Here is a 16,477-nt window from a genome sequence, read left to right on the forward strand (position 1 = left end):
AACAGTCACTTTCCTTGTCTGTATGTCTGTAATGCTTTAAAAAACATAATTTTTGAGCTCCGATACTTGTGGGTGTCATCCTTGTTAAATTATACATTATACTCAACTATTTTTTGGGATTTAGATGTTCATGATGTTTAATTGGGAAAAATTAAAGAATTAAATAGCATTTCATGAAATTTGAAATACACAATCTAACAGAGGTTTCCTGACCTACCTGGATTCCCAGGAAACAATGAAAAAGAATCTTTTAGAGGATTTTATGAAACTTTAGAGTATATGCATAACAAGAGAGAAATACAACCAGAGGAGAAAGATAAACAATCAGGATTCAAGTCAAATAGTTTCTTATTACTTACCTAGAGGTCTTTAGAGGCACTTAAGGTGGGGGGTGGGGGTTGTATTCAACCCCCCCCCCCTGTTTTGTTTGTTTTAAAAGGAAAAGTAGAATCCAACCATTCCCTAAAAAATAGTTTTGAACCTCCCAGGACTGATGATAAGCTACATTGTAAAGGAGAACCATATCAGTTCAGAAAAAATAATAAATTTTGACTTTGATATGAAAACAGATGATTATATGGTAACATCAGAGGGGGGAGACGAAATGTTTTCTCAAGAAGAAGAAAGTAATAGCAATACAAATAAAGGTAAAGTAACAAGGATAACAACATCTATTAGTAGAGAAGCACACATAATCATAAATGGACAAAGTGAGTTATAGAGCAGATTTTTAGTTTACATAGACCATATGAATTACATATATGCTTATTGGTATAGAGATTCTACAATAAATTTTTTCAATCGTCTTTGCTGGTCTGAAAGAGAAGCTTTATTAATATCTGAGGGCGATTGCATTCATTTTTTCCATGTCATCCCCACCATCCCCTAGATGCTAGGAGCGAAGCAATTCGTACATAATACAGAACCTAGTTGCTGGATACTGAATAATTTTTATAATTTAGGAAGAAGAGAAAATTCCAGAAACCTGGCTCACAATGAAGACAAAGACATGATGATGAGCACAGGACCAGCCACTGGGCCGCCTAAAAGATTTAAAATAAGATCCAGGGTCATCCTGCCACAAATAGTTACACCAACTTCCTCCCTGAAACCTATTTTCATTCAGGATTGACATTTGTTTAGTTTCTTGATTAATATTATATTATAAATTTTCAACTTTGGCCAATCATCAATCTTGTTTAGCTGCCTGATTTAAGTATACTTTATTTCCTAATTTAGTTATATTTCTGTACAAAAAAAATTGGGGCTGAGATGGATAAAGTTCCTCTTTTGAAGGTGAGGGGTGGGGGAGGGGGATGGTTATAACACTGCACTGTCTTAAATTTTGAAGTTTTGTTTTTAAATGTCACAATTTTGTTCAGCAACCAACACTAAAGCCCATCTATCCTTTGCATAATTCTATCCCAGTTATACCTGCAGCGGAGTCAGACAAAAAGGATGATGAAATGCTTGATGCAGAGCCAAGAATAGTTCCAGATACAAGAAATTTAACTAAACTAAAGGGATAATCATAGATTTATATTAAATCTTAATAGTTTATTCTATGCAAATGCTGAAAGAAATAGTTTATATTCTCTTTTATACTCTACTTCTCTATCTAATAATTTAAATTTTTCTTAAAATTATCTTCTAATATTTGTATTACTTTTTTGTCTCATCTATGATTATATTTGTGTAGTATAAGCTAATAGAGCCCCGCCCCCACCCAATGATCCAACACACCTCCCCCTCCCCCCTAGTTCCTGTAAATGAGGATGATATGAAAACTACCTCTGGATTCTACCTGTTTACTCCTAAGCCAGTCACTATAATACCAATGCACAGAGAAAAACATTCTATGAATAGCTCTCTTCCTTTTGCTAAGGTAAGATTTTTTTTGTGATTATTATGAACATAAAAGCCTATTTGGGTCATAATTAGAGGAAATGTAATAATATACAAAAGACAGAAAGAACATGCCCAAGGGCATTAGAGTACTTATAGACTCTACAGCTTCAACACAGTCTTAATATACTCTAATATCCAATGATATGTTCTTTCTATCCTAAGTTCCTCTATATTATTACAGCTCCTCTACAAATAAACCTAATGAGAAAATGATATATTGATCAATTATTTATTTATGTCAATGGTAAATGGGTTAAATCAAGAAATACTTTTGTCCTAATAAAAAAACACTGTATAAGAAAAAGAATATCAAAGTTTTAACTAAATTAAATCTTTTCTTCTTATTTTATTTATACAGAATCATCTAAAGTATGATATTTTGCATATTGAAATGCTTTAACAATAATGTAAAAAAGCTGATAATAAATTTGAAAATTCAATTAATAATCTAATATATCTATATGTTATAGGTATCTAGCCTGCCTAGAAAAACAGATTGGAGTAACAGGCAAGAATTTTACAGACACCCCAAACATTTCCAACCAACAGCAACACCTTATTACACCACCTCTCCACCTTATCCTACCACCCCGCTGCCCTATCCTACAACATCAATATATCCATATCAAGAACCAGAACCAGAGTTAAGGATCATAAGACCTATAGATCATCAAAATGAAATTCATCATGAGTTACCATCATTTTTCAAAGTAAGAAAGAAGGTGTATCAACTTTTTCACTTTTTATTTAAGATAGCTAGCCGGTTCTTTTAGTAAGTAGAAGATGTAAAATTTTTCATAGAATTCAGATATGCAATCGTTTTTTTTGTAGACCTCTTATTTTTAAAGAAATTTAAGTTTAAAAAAAAAAATGAGTCGATTTTAAGGTACTAAAACGCAACAAAAAAATGGCCATTATGAACAAAAATAGTAAGATCTTTAATTTGACACCTTACTTACTAAAAGAACCGGCTAGCTATCTTAAATAAAAAGTGAAAAAGTTGATACACCTTCTTTAAAATTAATCTTGAATCTAGAAGACTGTATATTACCTAGATTACCTCGTACGGTCGGGATTGCAGTACCGGACCTTATCGACTTGATGTACTGTCCAGGTCCTGGTCCAGCAATCCAGGAGAACTAAGGATGACTAACGCACCCTTCTCTGTCCAAACACCCAAGGATATTAGGCTAAGTAACATCCATCAGACAACCAACTCTCTGTGATGCACGACCTTTGTCTGAGAAGTCCCAACTGTGCATGGTAACGAGTTGCGCCTGTTTTGGGCCAAGGCATTCCCCCTACTCTAACTATTTATGTCGCGCATCTGACATAGCAGCAGTAGGAACCATTTTTAACGTCTTTAGTTATGACGCGGTGTCGGCCCGAGATTCGAACCTATCACCTTCCCGATGACGAGCGGATGCGCTACGTGTTGAGCCACGGTCGCGGGTTTAGAAGACTGTATATATTTAGTCACTGTTTTTTTTCTTCTGTGGTTCAGTAATTTTATTTCTTTTTACATAACTAGCGGCTACGCCCCTAGAGGCCTCTAGTGGTACTTAGATGGTAGGAAATTAAGTTGACCCCCTATTTTTTATTTTAGTTTCAAAAGATTTTTTTAAATTTCAGGGGAGGGAAATTTTTTTGTGCGATGGAGTTAACCCCCTCCAAAAAATAGCTATAAACCTTCCCAGTTCCTTCGCTACAGACAAAAAAAGCTTACTACTTTATATAATCGAATATTGCATTTTGCTTTCTCATTACTGTTTGCATTCTCACATTGATCCCTCAAAAGAATTTAATTCTGATTCTGGCTTTTGGATGAAATGTCTCCTTTGTACTTTTCATTGTTATAGTTTTGTTAACTCAATGTATTTTTAAAAGCGAAGCTTTTCTAAAATTAGGGTCGGTCCGTCCGTCCGTACGTCCGTCCGTCCGTACGTCCGAAATGGATAGCTTTTTTCGTTGATTTAGGCATGTTAGAATTGTCCTATCGATTTCAAATTTTGCATGGTGATTCCTTTAATAGTTAGGTACGATTTAGAAAGCGTAGCAACTCTTTAATCATCACCAAAATCTCCGTACGTCCATTTTGAACATGTTGATTTTTTTACTTTTTTAACAACAAATTTTTATTCCTGGGACAACAAAGTATAATGTAATAAGCGAAGCAACTCTATAATCGAGTCCTAGAAATGTAGTATGTCCATAAATATTATCCTGAATCAAGCAGTTTTTCAACAAATTTACTTACAATTTTGCTTTGACTCTTATACATTTATATTATGATTATTCAGTTTTACAAGTGTTAATGTCCGTTTGTCCTACCGTTTCAGTTCTTTGCTTTTATGGATGTTGTCATTCTTGTTTTTGTATGATTTACAAAAAAATATAAACTTAATTATAATTGAATTTTTGTTTCAGGAATTGGAAGATGAAAATAAAAATCTAGATCCCTATCACTGGCACAAGCTAGACTTTCTAAAAGTAACTCCAGAAGAGTCCATAGACATGTCTTTCCCAAATCAAATGACTTTCCCTGAAGATATGCCTTTCCTGCAACCCCTGCCTGCTCTACCTTCTTTACCAAGCCCGTCAACAACTCCCCCAGCCCCAACTACTCTACCCCAACATATGGTGGCTATGAATAATCATAATAATAATAATCCTGAGGTAAAGCAAGGCATTTTGATTAATGAGAAAGGTTCAAGTGGTGATTTGTTGAAATATAAATATTCTCTACTTCCTCAGACAACTGTTGAACATAATGGTAACTCCGTGACAACAACAACTTCTAGAACAACTGTGACCATAACAACAACAGTAACAACCACAAAGAGTGCATTGACCACAACTACTTCAACAACAAATGCACCGATTATTGAGGAAAATGATAATAACTTTTCTGCTGAAAAGAAAACTTTAGCAAAATTCCGACGCAAAAAGCCTGTGGTTGTAAGGAGACCAGTTAAGATGTACACAAGACAGAGACAGTTGATAGCAAGACCTAAAATAAGATTGGAAGATGAACAGCCTAAAATGGAAGAATTTGATTCAGCCCCAGATGCTGACATGTTAATGGGTCAAGGAGATATGACAAGAATGGATGATGATGATTTTGACTCCTTTCAAGATATGTTGACTGATTATGAACAAACTAGTAATGATGAAAAAAGTATTCATAAACGAAGAACTATATTTAACCATTTCAATAAAAAATCTAAGCCATCATACCAACTTGTATCGGATAGTAAACCAAGCTACAAGGCTAAACCATCCTACACCAGCCACAACTCTAAACCAGAACCAATTAGCTATGATGCACCACAATACAATCATAATCAAGAATATGATGCACCAAAATATAAACATAATCAATTATATGATGCACCTAAGCATAATTATGTTGAAGATGTTACAATAGAGCCTGTCCTTAGTGTTAAATCTCCATTTGGTCAAGTGCCATACAAATTTGAAGAGTTTATGCCTATTCCAATGCTATCCCCATTTCCCTTTATGAGTGAGGAATTTATTGAAACTGTATCCAAAAAGATTCCAAATAATAACCACCATGGTGGACTTATTGAAAATTGGGCTAATTCAGCACCAGAAATTAAGCATATTCCTGATCAAATTTATTATCCAAACAAGCCTGAGTATAGGCCAACATATAAACCATCCTACAAACCGCCAAATAAACCTACATATAAACCAACAGTAGAACCTGCCTATATGTCATCACTGCAGCCAAGTTATAGAAATATATACCCAACACATGCACCAGAAAGTCACTCTACAGTATTGCCACCTGTGTATACAACCCCAAAGCCTATTCATGAACATGGGAATGAATATCATGTACCTGAATATGACAATAATCCCTATAGTTACAATGATTATCAAACAGGTCATAATGTTTTTAACTTTGACGGTAATGAACCTATTGATGAATTTTTCTCAGCACCCTTCCCTCAAAGTGAATATAATGCACTACAGTTCCCCATACCTTACATCAAAAAGCCACTTTATGACAAAAATCTGCAAACAGTAACACCCAAACCTGAGAAAATGTTACCAACATTTAAGTATTCAACCCAAGTAGAACTGCCTCCCAAAGATGGCAAAACACCAAAATATTTACCCCATAATAAGATAATCAAAGCTACATTCTTTGAAGATATGAAAGAATATGATGAAGTTATGGAGGACTTGGTTTCAGGAAATAATCAGGTAGAATAATATTGAAATTGTTAGTATAAAATATTTTGATATTCTTCTGCTGACTTGATATTGATTAATATTTCTTTGATTTTTAGGGTTGGGTAGCTAAACCACTTGCAACATCCAGTAAACCTGACAGTCAATTGATAAAACCAAGTACACCACCCTCATACAAACCAACATATAAGAAACCTTTGTATAAGGGAAGTATTTAGATAGACTTTAACAGTATTATAACATTAACATATACAAATTCATTGAATACATGTTTCTTTTTATTTCTAATTCCAACTACTCATACTTGTTACGTCCTTCCTTATTCAAATTATTTAATAACAATAAATATTAATGGACAAGTGTTATTTTCCTAGCTTATTTTAAATAATAACAAATAAAATGAAATACAATTTTTTATCTCTTAGCATTTTCTCTTTAACCGTGTTACTGATGATTTAAATAAACCAGCAATTAATTTGAACAATTAAAATCTAATTAAACAATCAAATAAAATATTTTAGGCCCCAATAAGAATAAAGAAGCCCACTGGAAGCCCAGCTCCATTAAGAAAAGCTAAGAACACTCTGAAGAATATAATTTCATCAATTCCAAGACTTCATTTTCCTAAAACTTCACCGACAATAAAATCTTTACCATACTCTTCTGCATCATTAAAGAGAAATGATAATGTTAGAAATATTGAATATTCTTCAGCTGAATCAAAACAAATGAGACCCTCCAAAGATTTTGAATCTAGAGAAATTAATTATCACAATATCAAAGAAGATAATAATATCAGAGACTTTGATAAAAATGAACCAAAGTTTGTTGATGATACAGATGATTATGAACCCATGGACATGGTTATTCTTGATAAAGAAAATTATGAAATGCAAAATAGTCAAGAGTTTTCAGACTTGAATAATGTCAATAAGATGGATCATAGGATTATAAACAGTCATAGTAACAGGGAGCATGAAAATATAAATATGTACAAAAGCCATGAAAATTATAGCACCAATAGAAATGTTCCTAGGGACATAAAAATTCTCCATGAAAATGAACCTCAAAACAATGGAGTTAAAGAAAGACTTGATCAGCTGATAAAGAGCAAACCAACCAGAGATATTGAAGTGATTAAAAAACCTAAAGATCATAGTATTCAAGATAGATTAGCTAGCTTGTTTAACAATTCTATTCTTAAACCTTTCCATATGCTGAAAGGACTTCCAACATTTGAATCTGACAACCAACCACCAAAGCACCATCTTTATATTGAAAAAGATATTCCAAGAAATGGCAAAGAAATTGACAGCGCAATAAGCTTAGAACAAGATATATCAAATGATGATGATACCAAAGAATCTCAAAATTCCTCTGAATCTCAAGAATCTGTAACAGTTGAATCTGAAGAAGTAACTGATTATGACGAAATAGCCACCACAACAACTACAACATATGACCCTGATAAAGAATATAATGATTGGTTAGCTGAGTATGCTGAGCAGTATGCTGACTTGTTTGAGGAACTTAATAATGATAATCAAGAAAACAGTGAACAGGAAAATAATAGTAAAGAATATGACTTTGAGGATTCTTTTGATGAAATGAATGATCCTGATAATGAGGGTAGAATTCCACCAGCTGAATTCACAAAAGATGCCAAGACAGGAAAAAAATTAAACCCACCTCCTTTATCAAGTCAACAAAGATATAAAAAGTTTTTATCCAAATATAAATCATATTCCAAAGAAAATGTGTGAACACAAGGATAATGTTTCATGATGTGAATTTAACAATTATTAAATACAAAACAATAATATGAACTCAGACAATAGATAATTTCAATAAGAAACTTGGACTTGGTGAGAATTAATCTAGTCAATAACAAAGTTTTATTGATATAATCTGAAACATATTCTAGTCATTAGGTTATTAGTTAAAAAATCTCTTATGTGATATTATTTGATCTTAAATAGGCAAGTGGTCAAACCCACCCCCCCTCCCCAATCTTTATTTTTAACTTTAAAAAATTTAAGTTTTTAGAAATTCTGGGAATTTTGACCCTGTATGGCTTTTATATCCCTTACCTAACTTATCTTAACCCATACTTAGAATCAAGAATTCGGTCATTCTAGAAAAAGGTTGTTTTGGGTTGACTTTATTTTTAGTGAAATTATCCAAAACATACATTTTCACAACTTCTATTTTTTTGGAATGGTATATGTTTTCATTTTGATTTGACATTTTCCATGAAAAAAAAATCAAGAATAATTATGTCCAGAGGAAGCTAAAATGTTTTGGATAACAAAAGAACAGCAAATTGTATTTACAAAAAATGTTTATTTAGTACATGTAATGTTCATAAAAAGTGAGTCATTAATCACTAATCTTTAGGCGATGGACAGACAGTTAACTTCAAAGAGTAACTACGCTACTAAATATGTATTTATCCTTACATATTATATGCATCAATCTTAGGAGAAAATAAAGCTGACTATCAAAATCATTAAAGTCAACAAAGCGTAAAAACATCCACAAATTGGAAAAAATTGTAAATTTTCTTTTGGCTTCTCGCCATTTTTCTTTTTTACATTCAATGTTATTTAAAGAACGGTTTTATGTTATATTCTTTACTAGTGGCTTCGCCCCTAGCCTCTAGGGGCTTTGCCCCAAGAGGTGATTGAAAAAAAATTAAGGCGAAATTCGTAAAAGGACTAGGGAAATCTTAAGCAAATTCTTTAAAAAAATAAAAATGGTGGGGAATTTCTTGTTTTTTTGGGGGGTTTGGGGTGTCCCACCCCTCAAGAAAATAGCTTAAAACCTCCACAGGACCAATAGGTATATACCCTTAAGAGTAGAATCCAATCGGTTCAGTGATTACTGAGATCTTAAGGGACAGACGGACAGACAGACGGACGGACAGACAGACATATTTCTACTTTGTATTGGGAATTATGGATTCTTTAACATCCTCGACAGCAATTTTTGGACGTCCATGGGGGCATCCACAGTAAGTTTCTCAAAAACTTTTTTTCACTCTATAATTAGTTACTCTAAAGAAACATTTAATTTTTCATTGCCGCAACATATGACAATTATTGCGTACAATTTTTAGAATAAATTCAAAGATTTTTTGCATTTTTGTTACATACTTATGATTATACCGTACACTCATTATTTTTATCTAGTCAAATTCAAAATTCTAGTCATTTTAAAATGTGATAACCATGCAAATTTTTTTATTCAAGGAAGGGACATTTAATCTACTGAAGAACAATTTTGCCTCATATGATAAAGATAAAATTGAAGGTAAGATAATTCTTCATTAGATTAAAACTGCTTTCCAGTAATAGAATTTTGTAGATATATGTGTGTTAAAATCTCTTAATATTTGTACAATTTGTTTATGTTTTATGATCAATATAGATTATTTGTAAATTATATGTTATTTGATGTTTTGAAATATTTAGAGAATTTCTATTAATTGTATTCTTGACTCGCTCTATGCCTTTTTCTTTTTTAATAAGTCTATATAATTTTTCCCCATGTTTTTGCCACCTTTCATAGGATTGAAAAACAAAACAGATATAAATATTTTTGTATTTCAAAGCTGACAATTTGAACTAGGCAAATTTCAATATGTCCTTATTGGGTGAAGCATTTATACGGTACATATTTGAGGATATAACCTAAGTGGCCTCTACGGCACTAAAGGAGGAAAGGGGAAGGGAAGGGTTGTAAATCGAACACCGACTTTCAATATCAGTTAAATATTTATTGGGAGGGGGTTTTTCTTTCTATAGGGTGATTTTTAAACATACCCTTCCTGTAAGTAGTTATAAACCTTCCATGGAGATCCTTCGCTACACACACAGACATAATTCCTACTAATTTTATTTGATGATTCGAATAGAAGCAAAATATTTCTAAAATTAATTTTTAATTTTACCAACATTTTAAAACCATAATATTCTAAATATATTCATTTAATCTACAACTTAAAAATGAATGTGGTTGAACAGATTTGTAGCTTTGCTGTATGCTGTATGCATGGTTTTTTTTAATAAGCATAATCCTCATCAATATGTTTATTTTTTCATATAACAAGAATAAGTATGTTCAGTAGAAATTAAGCTTTAAAAAAAAAACTTTTTTCTTCCAAAAGAATAGATATGTTTTTTCTTCCAAATAGTTATTTCTCGCATCGTATTATAAACAGAGACACGGGCTAAACATTTTTTTTCAATCTTGTGATTTTACATTTTTATAGAAAACTGAATATAATACAATGTTAGACATAATTTTTCCATATGGCTGAGAACCGGTTCTAATCTACTGGATACTTAAACGGGGGGTAAAAATTACATCTTTATTTTCGTAGAAAGTTGGATATAAAACAATGCTAGACATAATTTTTCCGTATGGCTGAGAACTGGTTCTAATCTACGGGTTTGAAGAATAAGGGGGGAAAAATTACATAGATTTTTCTGCTTTTAACAGTTCCTTTTGCAACTTTGCATTATTTTCTCCTTTCTTTTATCTCTTACAATATCTACAGAATACCAATTTAAAAAAATCGCTGTAGAGAAGATTTATTACTTGTAAAAAGGTTATGTTTTATTGTTGCTTGGTTTCATGCTAATTTATTATCAGCAGTTCCTTGTGAATTCAAATTTCATGGTAAAATTTATTTTTAGGAAATACATTACTCTAATTAGATTTTATTAGTGATTAAGGGGGGGGGGGGAAGTTTTGACACATTTGCGTAAACCTGGTACCTAGGCTTTATCTTTGGTCTGAGAGGATAGGTTATTAATGATAAAATCATTCTTATATGATGAATTTCACGAAGTTTTAAGATTTTTTGGGAAGAAAATGAAAATTTTTTTTTTTAAAGTTACAAATCAACTTATAAAACAAAATATGCATCTTTTTTCTTCAAATATGTTAATAATATTTAAAAAGATGCATATTTTGTTTTGTAAGTTGACCTGTAACTTAAAATTTTTTTTTTTTCATTTTTACCTGTACAGAGACCACCTGGAGGCCTGCAGCTCCGGAACCTGGAGGTCTATCCAAAAAATCTTAAAACTTCGTGAAATTCATCATATAAGAATGATTTTATTTCTAATAACCTATCCTCTCAGTCCAAAGATAAAGCCTAGGTACCAGGTTTACGCAAATGTGTCAAAACTTCCCCCCCCCCCTCTATTTTTAAAGAATGTAATTTTAAAAATCAAGTTACTCCTAAAGTTTTATTAGCCTAATATCCTAATATCTAGGGTACTAGCGGCAGTCTATAAAGTGTAGCAACTTTTAAGCTATCTCTTTAATCAAACTTTTAAAGAATAAACATTTAAAAAAAAAATAAATGTAAAAAGCGAGGGGAGTAGTTTTTCGTTTTTTATTAATTTATCTTAGGTTAAGTTAGGTTTTATTGATTACTAGGTAGCCCCGCAAGGATAAAAACCCAAAGCAGGTGTTAGGAAAAGGCTAGCCTAACCCCATACATTATTTTCAATTTATTTCAAAAATAAAGTGAGTGGGAGTTTTAAATAATTAAATACTTGCTTTAAATAATTTCCCGGGTCTGAAGGGACAGTACAATATCCTATTATATAAAGTAGAAAGCTTTTTGTATGTCCCAAAGGATCTCGCTAACCGCTGAACCAACATTGTTCTAATTTACAGTGAAGCTTCTTTTAGGTCCCGGGAAGGTTTTAAACTATTTTTGGGGAGGGTGTCTTTACACCCCTCCACCCCCCAAAAAAGAAATATTTTTTTACTCTTTTGAAACTCAAATTTAAAATGGGATGAGGTCGACATTTCACCCTCCTACCCTTAGTGCCCCTAGAGGCTTCTAGGGGGCGTAGCCGCTAGTTGATATTAAATTGATTTACATCCTCAATGAATTGTTGGTGGAAAAGTTTGGAAACTCCTTGATTTGAATTAAACAGAAAAAAAAAACAAAGTTTTGAAGCCAACGAATAAGATTATAAAACAGGTGTAATGCTTCCTATCACTTTACTAAATTTAATTAGAGAATATTGAGAATTTTAAATTTCTAAGCAGATTTTTCAAACAATAATGCAATTAAAAGTTTAGTACACAATAGTTAACAAATTGTTGAATCTAAAATTTGCATGTTATTCCAATTACCAGATACGAAAAATCAAGTAACAATCTAACCAAATTTTAGTGGGTGTACTTCTTAATTTTCAACAAAAAAACTAATATAAAAAGCATTGTGGTGCACAGCAACGATTGTTTACACAGCCCTTAATCCATGTTCGGAAAATTTTATATTGTGTATACTTCTATAAATTTTGCGTGAAGAATTTCCATTTTCCATCTAAAGCATGAATTTGACAAGTTAAAGGGAAAGCCAACGTTTTTTATTTGATTACAGAGACAAAGACAAGTGTGTTAAAAATCACCCATGTGACGTCATAAAAATGGGGGATTATCCTTCTCCTTTTTAGGGTTTTTTTTTCTCACTTCTCCTCTCATCTCCCTCATTTTTATGACGTTAAATGGGTAATTTTTAAAACAATTTGGTCTTTGTCTTATTAGAGAACTCAACTTATTGTCATGTGTCATATTAAAGAGAAGATTAGTGAATATTTTCTTTACGGTTGGCAGTTAATTTATTAAAGACGGAAAAAAGTGCTTTAAACATACTTAGTTATAGAGAAGCTTCGCTCCTATCGCTCCTTTGAGGCATAGACCACACAGAGTCTCAGAACACAGTAGATAAATGTTTTCAATTCACCTTGCACTGCCATATGATACCATTTGCCATGGATAGTGTTGCAGTATCAAACCAGCAAATTATAATAAATAGCCAATTTCATAATTGGACAAAATCCATGGCGAGAGGGGATATTGGGCTGTTAATTACACTAACCCCCAAAGTTTTAAAATAACGTTTTCTTATTCGTTAGTTTACCAGCTTTGGGGACATCTCATTAAATTTTGATTGGTTGGTTCATTAGGTTAAGTGTTCACACACGTTTTAACCACTAATTGCAATTTATAGAGGGGGTAATTTTATTTATCAACATTAGTATGTACATCAATTCATCGGCCATTTAGCTATTTTACTTAAAAATATATTTGTGTTTAGGAACGAACACCATGGTCTTTGTGTATGTATGACTTTATGCATGTACGAGTGAGAGATGGTTCGTTAGTGTGTGTGTGTGTGTGTGTGTAAGTATGAGTGTATGTGTTTGTGTGTGTGTGTTCATAAGCTTGTTTGTTGTAATTGTGTACTTTATTAGAGTAGCTTCTTTATCCATATCATACAGTAACAGGATGTTTGTGTGTTTGTTTTACTGTGCCGAATGATCTCGCTAACCGCTAAACCGCTATGGTTTCCTTTACCGGCTAGATTTTTATAGGTTCTGGTATTTTTTTTTTATTAATTTGGATACCACCGCTACGCGGCGCCAGTATTGTAGAAACATGGATAAACATAATTAAGAAACAGCCGATCTTAACGTATACAAACTATTTCTCAAACGTGTATTTGGTGCGTTAAAAACAACTTAACTTAAATGCGTATACTTTTCAATGAAGCTTTTAATATGTCCCAGAAAGTTATTAATTAATTTTGGTCAAGGGTAGCTCCTCCAGTTTGTAAACTCATCCTCGTTTTTTTAATTTACCTTTAAAACTAAAATTAATTCTTTATAGGCCTCTAGGTGATAGTTACTATTTTTGGGGAGGGTACTACCACCCTCCCAAGGAAAATCGCACCACAAAAAATTTCCCCTCGAAATAATTTTTTTTCTTCTGTTTTCACCTAAAACTGGATGCTCCCCCCCCCCTCAACTGCTCCTAGAGGCCACTAGGGGAAAAGCCGCTAGTCTAGGAATAAATAAGTAGAAATATGTTGCTCAATGTAATATTCACGTTCCCTAACTGCACAGAATGTTAGCCCATTTACAAATAAAAATTTGCATTATAAAGAAGTAAAAAATGCAGAAGTTGCAATTGAAAGAAAAAAATAGCTATTATTATTTTTTTTTGCATTTTATAACCCATAATTACCTCGAATTTTTTTATAGGGTATATTAATTAAAAAAAAAACTAAGAACAAGGAACGATTTCCCCCAAAAAATATTTTCACTATTTTCTTCAATTGATATTCCCCTACGATTTTTGACACTATAGACTAGTCCCCAAAGTTTTATAAACACATTCTCCCATTCGTTGGTTTAAAAACTTTTGAGACTTTTGTTTAATCTTAATGTGATTTAACAAACGCCCAGTATCAATAATCTTAATCTACAGAAGAAGAAGTTTATCGTTCATTGTCTTATCCCTTAAGATCCCTGATAAAATGAGAGCCTAGTTACTAGTATAAGATACAAATATAAATATTCAATGTCAAGGGTATAATCATACATATAATATGGTGTGCAATTACTCCCGCGAGTGTATCATCTTATAAAACTCTCAGAATCGCATATTATTACAAGATAAACTACTCCTTCTCAGTGATCAAAAGGGATAAGACAATGAACGATAAATTGATGTACATCCCCAATAATTATACACAAAATTACGGTTCCAGGACAAACGCAGGAGTCCCAAACGTCGTAGTGGACAAACGCAGGAGTGTTAAATATTAATTTGATAAAGCATTTCTATACAGATTAGGTTAGGTTAAGATGTGAATGTACAAATAAGCCCCCCGCAGGGGTTAGGCATTTAAAAACCTATAAGATGGTCTAAAATAGGTTAGGTTAGGTTAAGTGTCCACTCTGACGTTTGGGACTCCTGCGTTTGTCCTAGAACCAAAATTACCCCTTCTGTAGATTACAATTAATGGTTGTAAGTGTAACGTTTGGACAATCCACTTAATGAACCAAACAATCAAATTCAATAAGGCCCCCAAAAATGTCAAGCATACGTTATCATAAAACTTTAAGGACTAGTGTAATGAGCAGCCTAATGTCCCCCCCCCCCTCTCTGACTCCTTCTTCTTGCTTTATCTTTTATTATTTACGAAGACTTTCATTTATTTGCAATAAGCAGAAATAAGTTTTGTGGAATTTAAGGCACACCATATAATGTTCTTCCATCTGGTTTGAAACAGTAGCTATAGCTAAAACATATTGCTCTAATTACAATTATACCATGCATATATGTCAGGGGAAAAGTGGATAGGAAACTGAACAAAAAAAATATATTTCCCCAATTTATGTTTTTATTGTTAGTGCATCATATGGGGGGAAAAGGAATGTAAATTAATATTACTAACTGTCATTATGCTTTATCTCCCAGGAAAGAAAACGTTCGTATATTGACAAAGAGGATGGGGGGGGGGGGTCATTAGAAAGTTGATTTTACTGGTTTTATTATCTTGTGCTATCATTAGTTGGCTTAAAAACTTTGAGGACTTTTTGTCTAATATTGATTGTTTTGTCCAAAACTATCAACGAATAATGTTTTACAATTTTCTACTTTTAATTTAAACATGTTTTATATTGTAAACACTAAGATATAAAGAAGAAGAAAAAACCTAATCCTTAAACTATTTTTAAAAGCGAAGCTTTTCTTTAATTAAGGTCGTTCAAAAGCATATCAACTCAAAAATCAGCATAAAAATGTCCGTACGTCCGTGTTGATTTTAACAACAAATTTTTAAGTGTTATGACTATCCGATTGTCCTGATTTTTGGAATACTGATTCCTAGATCAACAAAGTACAATGTTAAAAGCAAAGCAACTCTATCATAAAGTCACAAAATGTCCTTTCATAATATCCTGTATTTAAGCATTTTTTCAACAATTTTATTTTGTTTCGACTTTTATACATTTATATTCTGATTATTCAATTCTGACACTTTACAAGTGTTTATGTTCTTTTGTCCTAACGTTTCACAGCCACGCTTTTATGGATGTTGTCATCCTTGTTATGTAGAGTAGACTATATGTAAACCTCTAACCAATTCATTATAATTATGATAATTGATTTCAAACTATTTACTTAATTATATTAGAATAATAATTATATGTTAACGTGTTAAGAATTAAACTTTACAATAAGCAAGAACAACTAGATAATTTCTCGCGCAGCTACTTTGCAAATATTATCAACCCTTAATGTTTCCTATTATCTCAGCTACTAGTAAAGCTAGAGGGCTGTAAATTTTGTATATTTCTTCTAATAAAAATGTTCAGTTATTTTTCAATTTTATATGTAACTTTCACTTAATTCTACCTTAATTAAAAAGAAATATTTCTATCTTTATTTTCACCTTATTGAAATGGGTTTTAGCCCTTGCGAGGGACATTAATTTAACAAGGATACCCTAACCCTAAACCAATAAAAT

General features: G+C 32.2%; 2 protein-coding genes and 1 long non-coding RNA gene across 3 annotated transcripts in view; 2 read left to right on the forward strand and 1 right to left on the reverse strand.

Moving 5' to 3' along the window:
* LOC145331903 (uncharacterized) overlaps positions 1 to 16,477 on the reverse strand; it is a 43,650-nt gene that overhangs the window by 20,492 nt on the left and 6,681 nt on the right. The window lies entirely within an intron of this gene.
* LOC145332378 (uncharacterized) lies at positions 560 to 1,132 on the forward strand. Its single transcript, XR_013884171.1, has 2 exons — positions 560 to 647; positions 963 to 1,132. It is a non-coding gene; the product is annotated as an uncharacterized LOC145332378 (long non-coding RNA).
* On the forward strand, positions 1,704 to 6,435 carry LOC145331570 (uncharacterized). Its single transcript, XM_080176289.1, has 4 exons — positions 1,704 to 1,885; positions 2,379 to 2,618; positions 4,336 to 6,141; positions 6,228 to 6,435. The coding sequence occupies exons 1-4, from the start codon at positions 1,730 to 1,732 to the stop codon at positions 6,345 to 6,347; spliced, it is 2,322 nt and encodes a 773-aa protein (XP_080032415.1). The 5' UTR covers positions 1,704 to 1,729; the 3' UTR covers positions 6,348 to 6,435.

Source organism: Acartia tonsa, chromosome 11 (assembly GCF_053477335.1).
Source record: "Acartia tonsa isolate MP-2025a chromosome 11, ASM5347733v1, whole genome shotgun sequence".
Lineage (NCBI taxonomy): Eukaryota > Metazoa > Arthropoda > Copepoda > Calanoida > Acartiidae > Acartia > Acartia tonsa.

What these genes read in the sequence shown, in the direction of transcription:
- LOC145331570 (XM_080176289.1), top strand. Translation starts at nt 1,730, where the DNA reads ATGATCCAACACACCTCCCCCTCCCCCCTAGTTCCTGTAAATGAGGAT. An exon ending in GCTCTCTTCCTTTTGCTAAG is followed by an intron (nt 1,886 to 2,378) that starts GTAAGATTTTTT and finishes TATATGTTATAG; the next exon opens with GTATCTAGCCTGCCTAGAAA. An exon ending in TGGTTTCAGGAAATAATCAG is followed by an intron (nt 6,142 to 6,227) that starts GTAGAATAATAT and finishes TTTGATTTTTAG; the next exon opens with GGTTGGGTAGCTAAACCACT.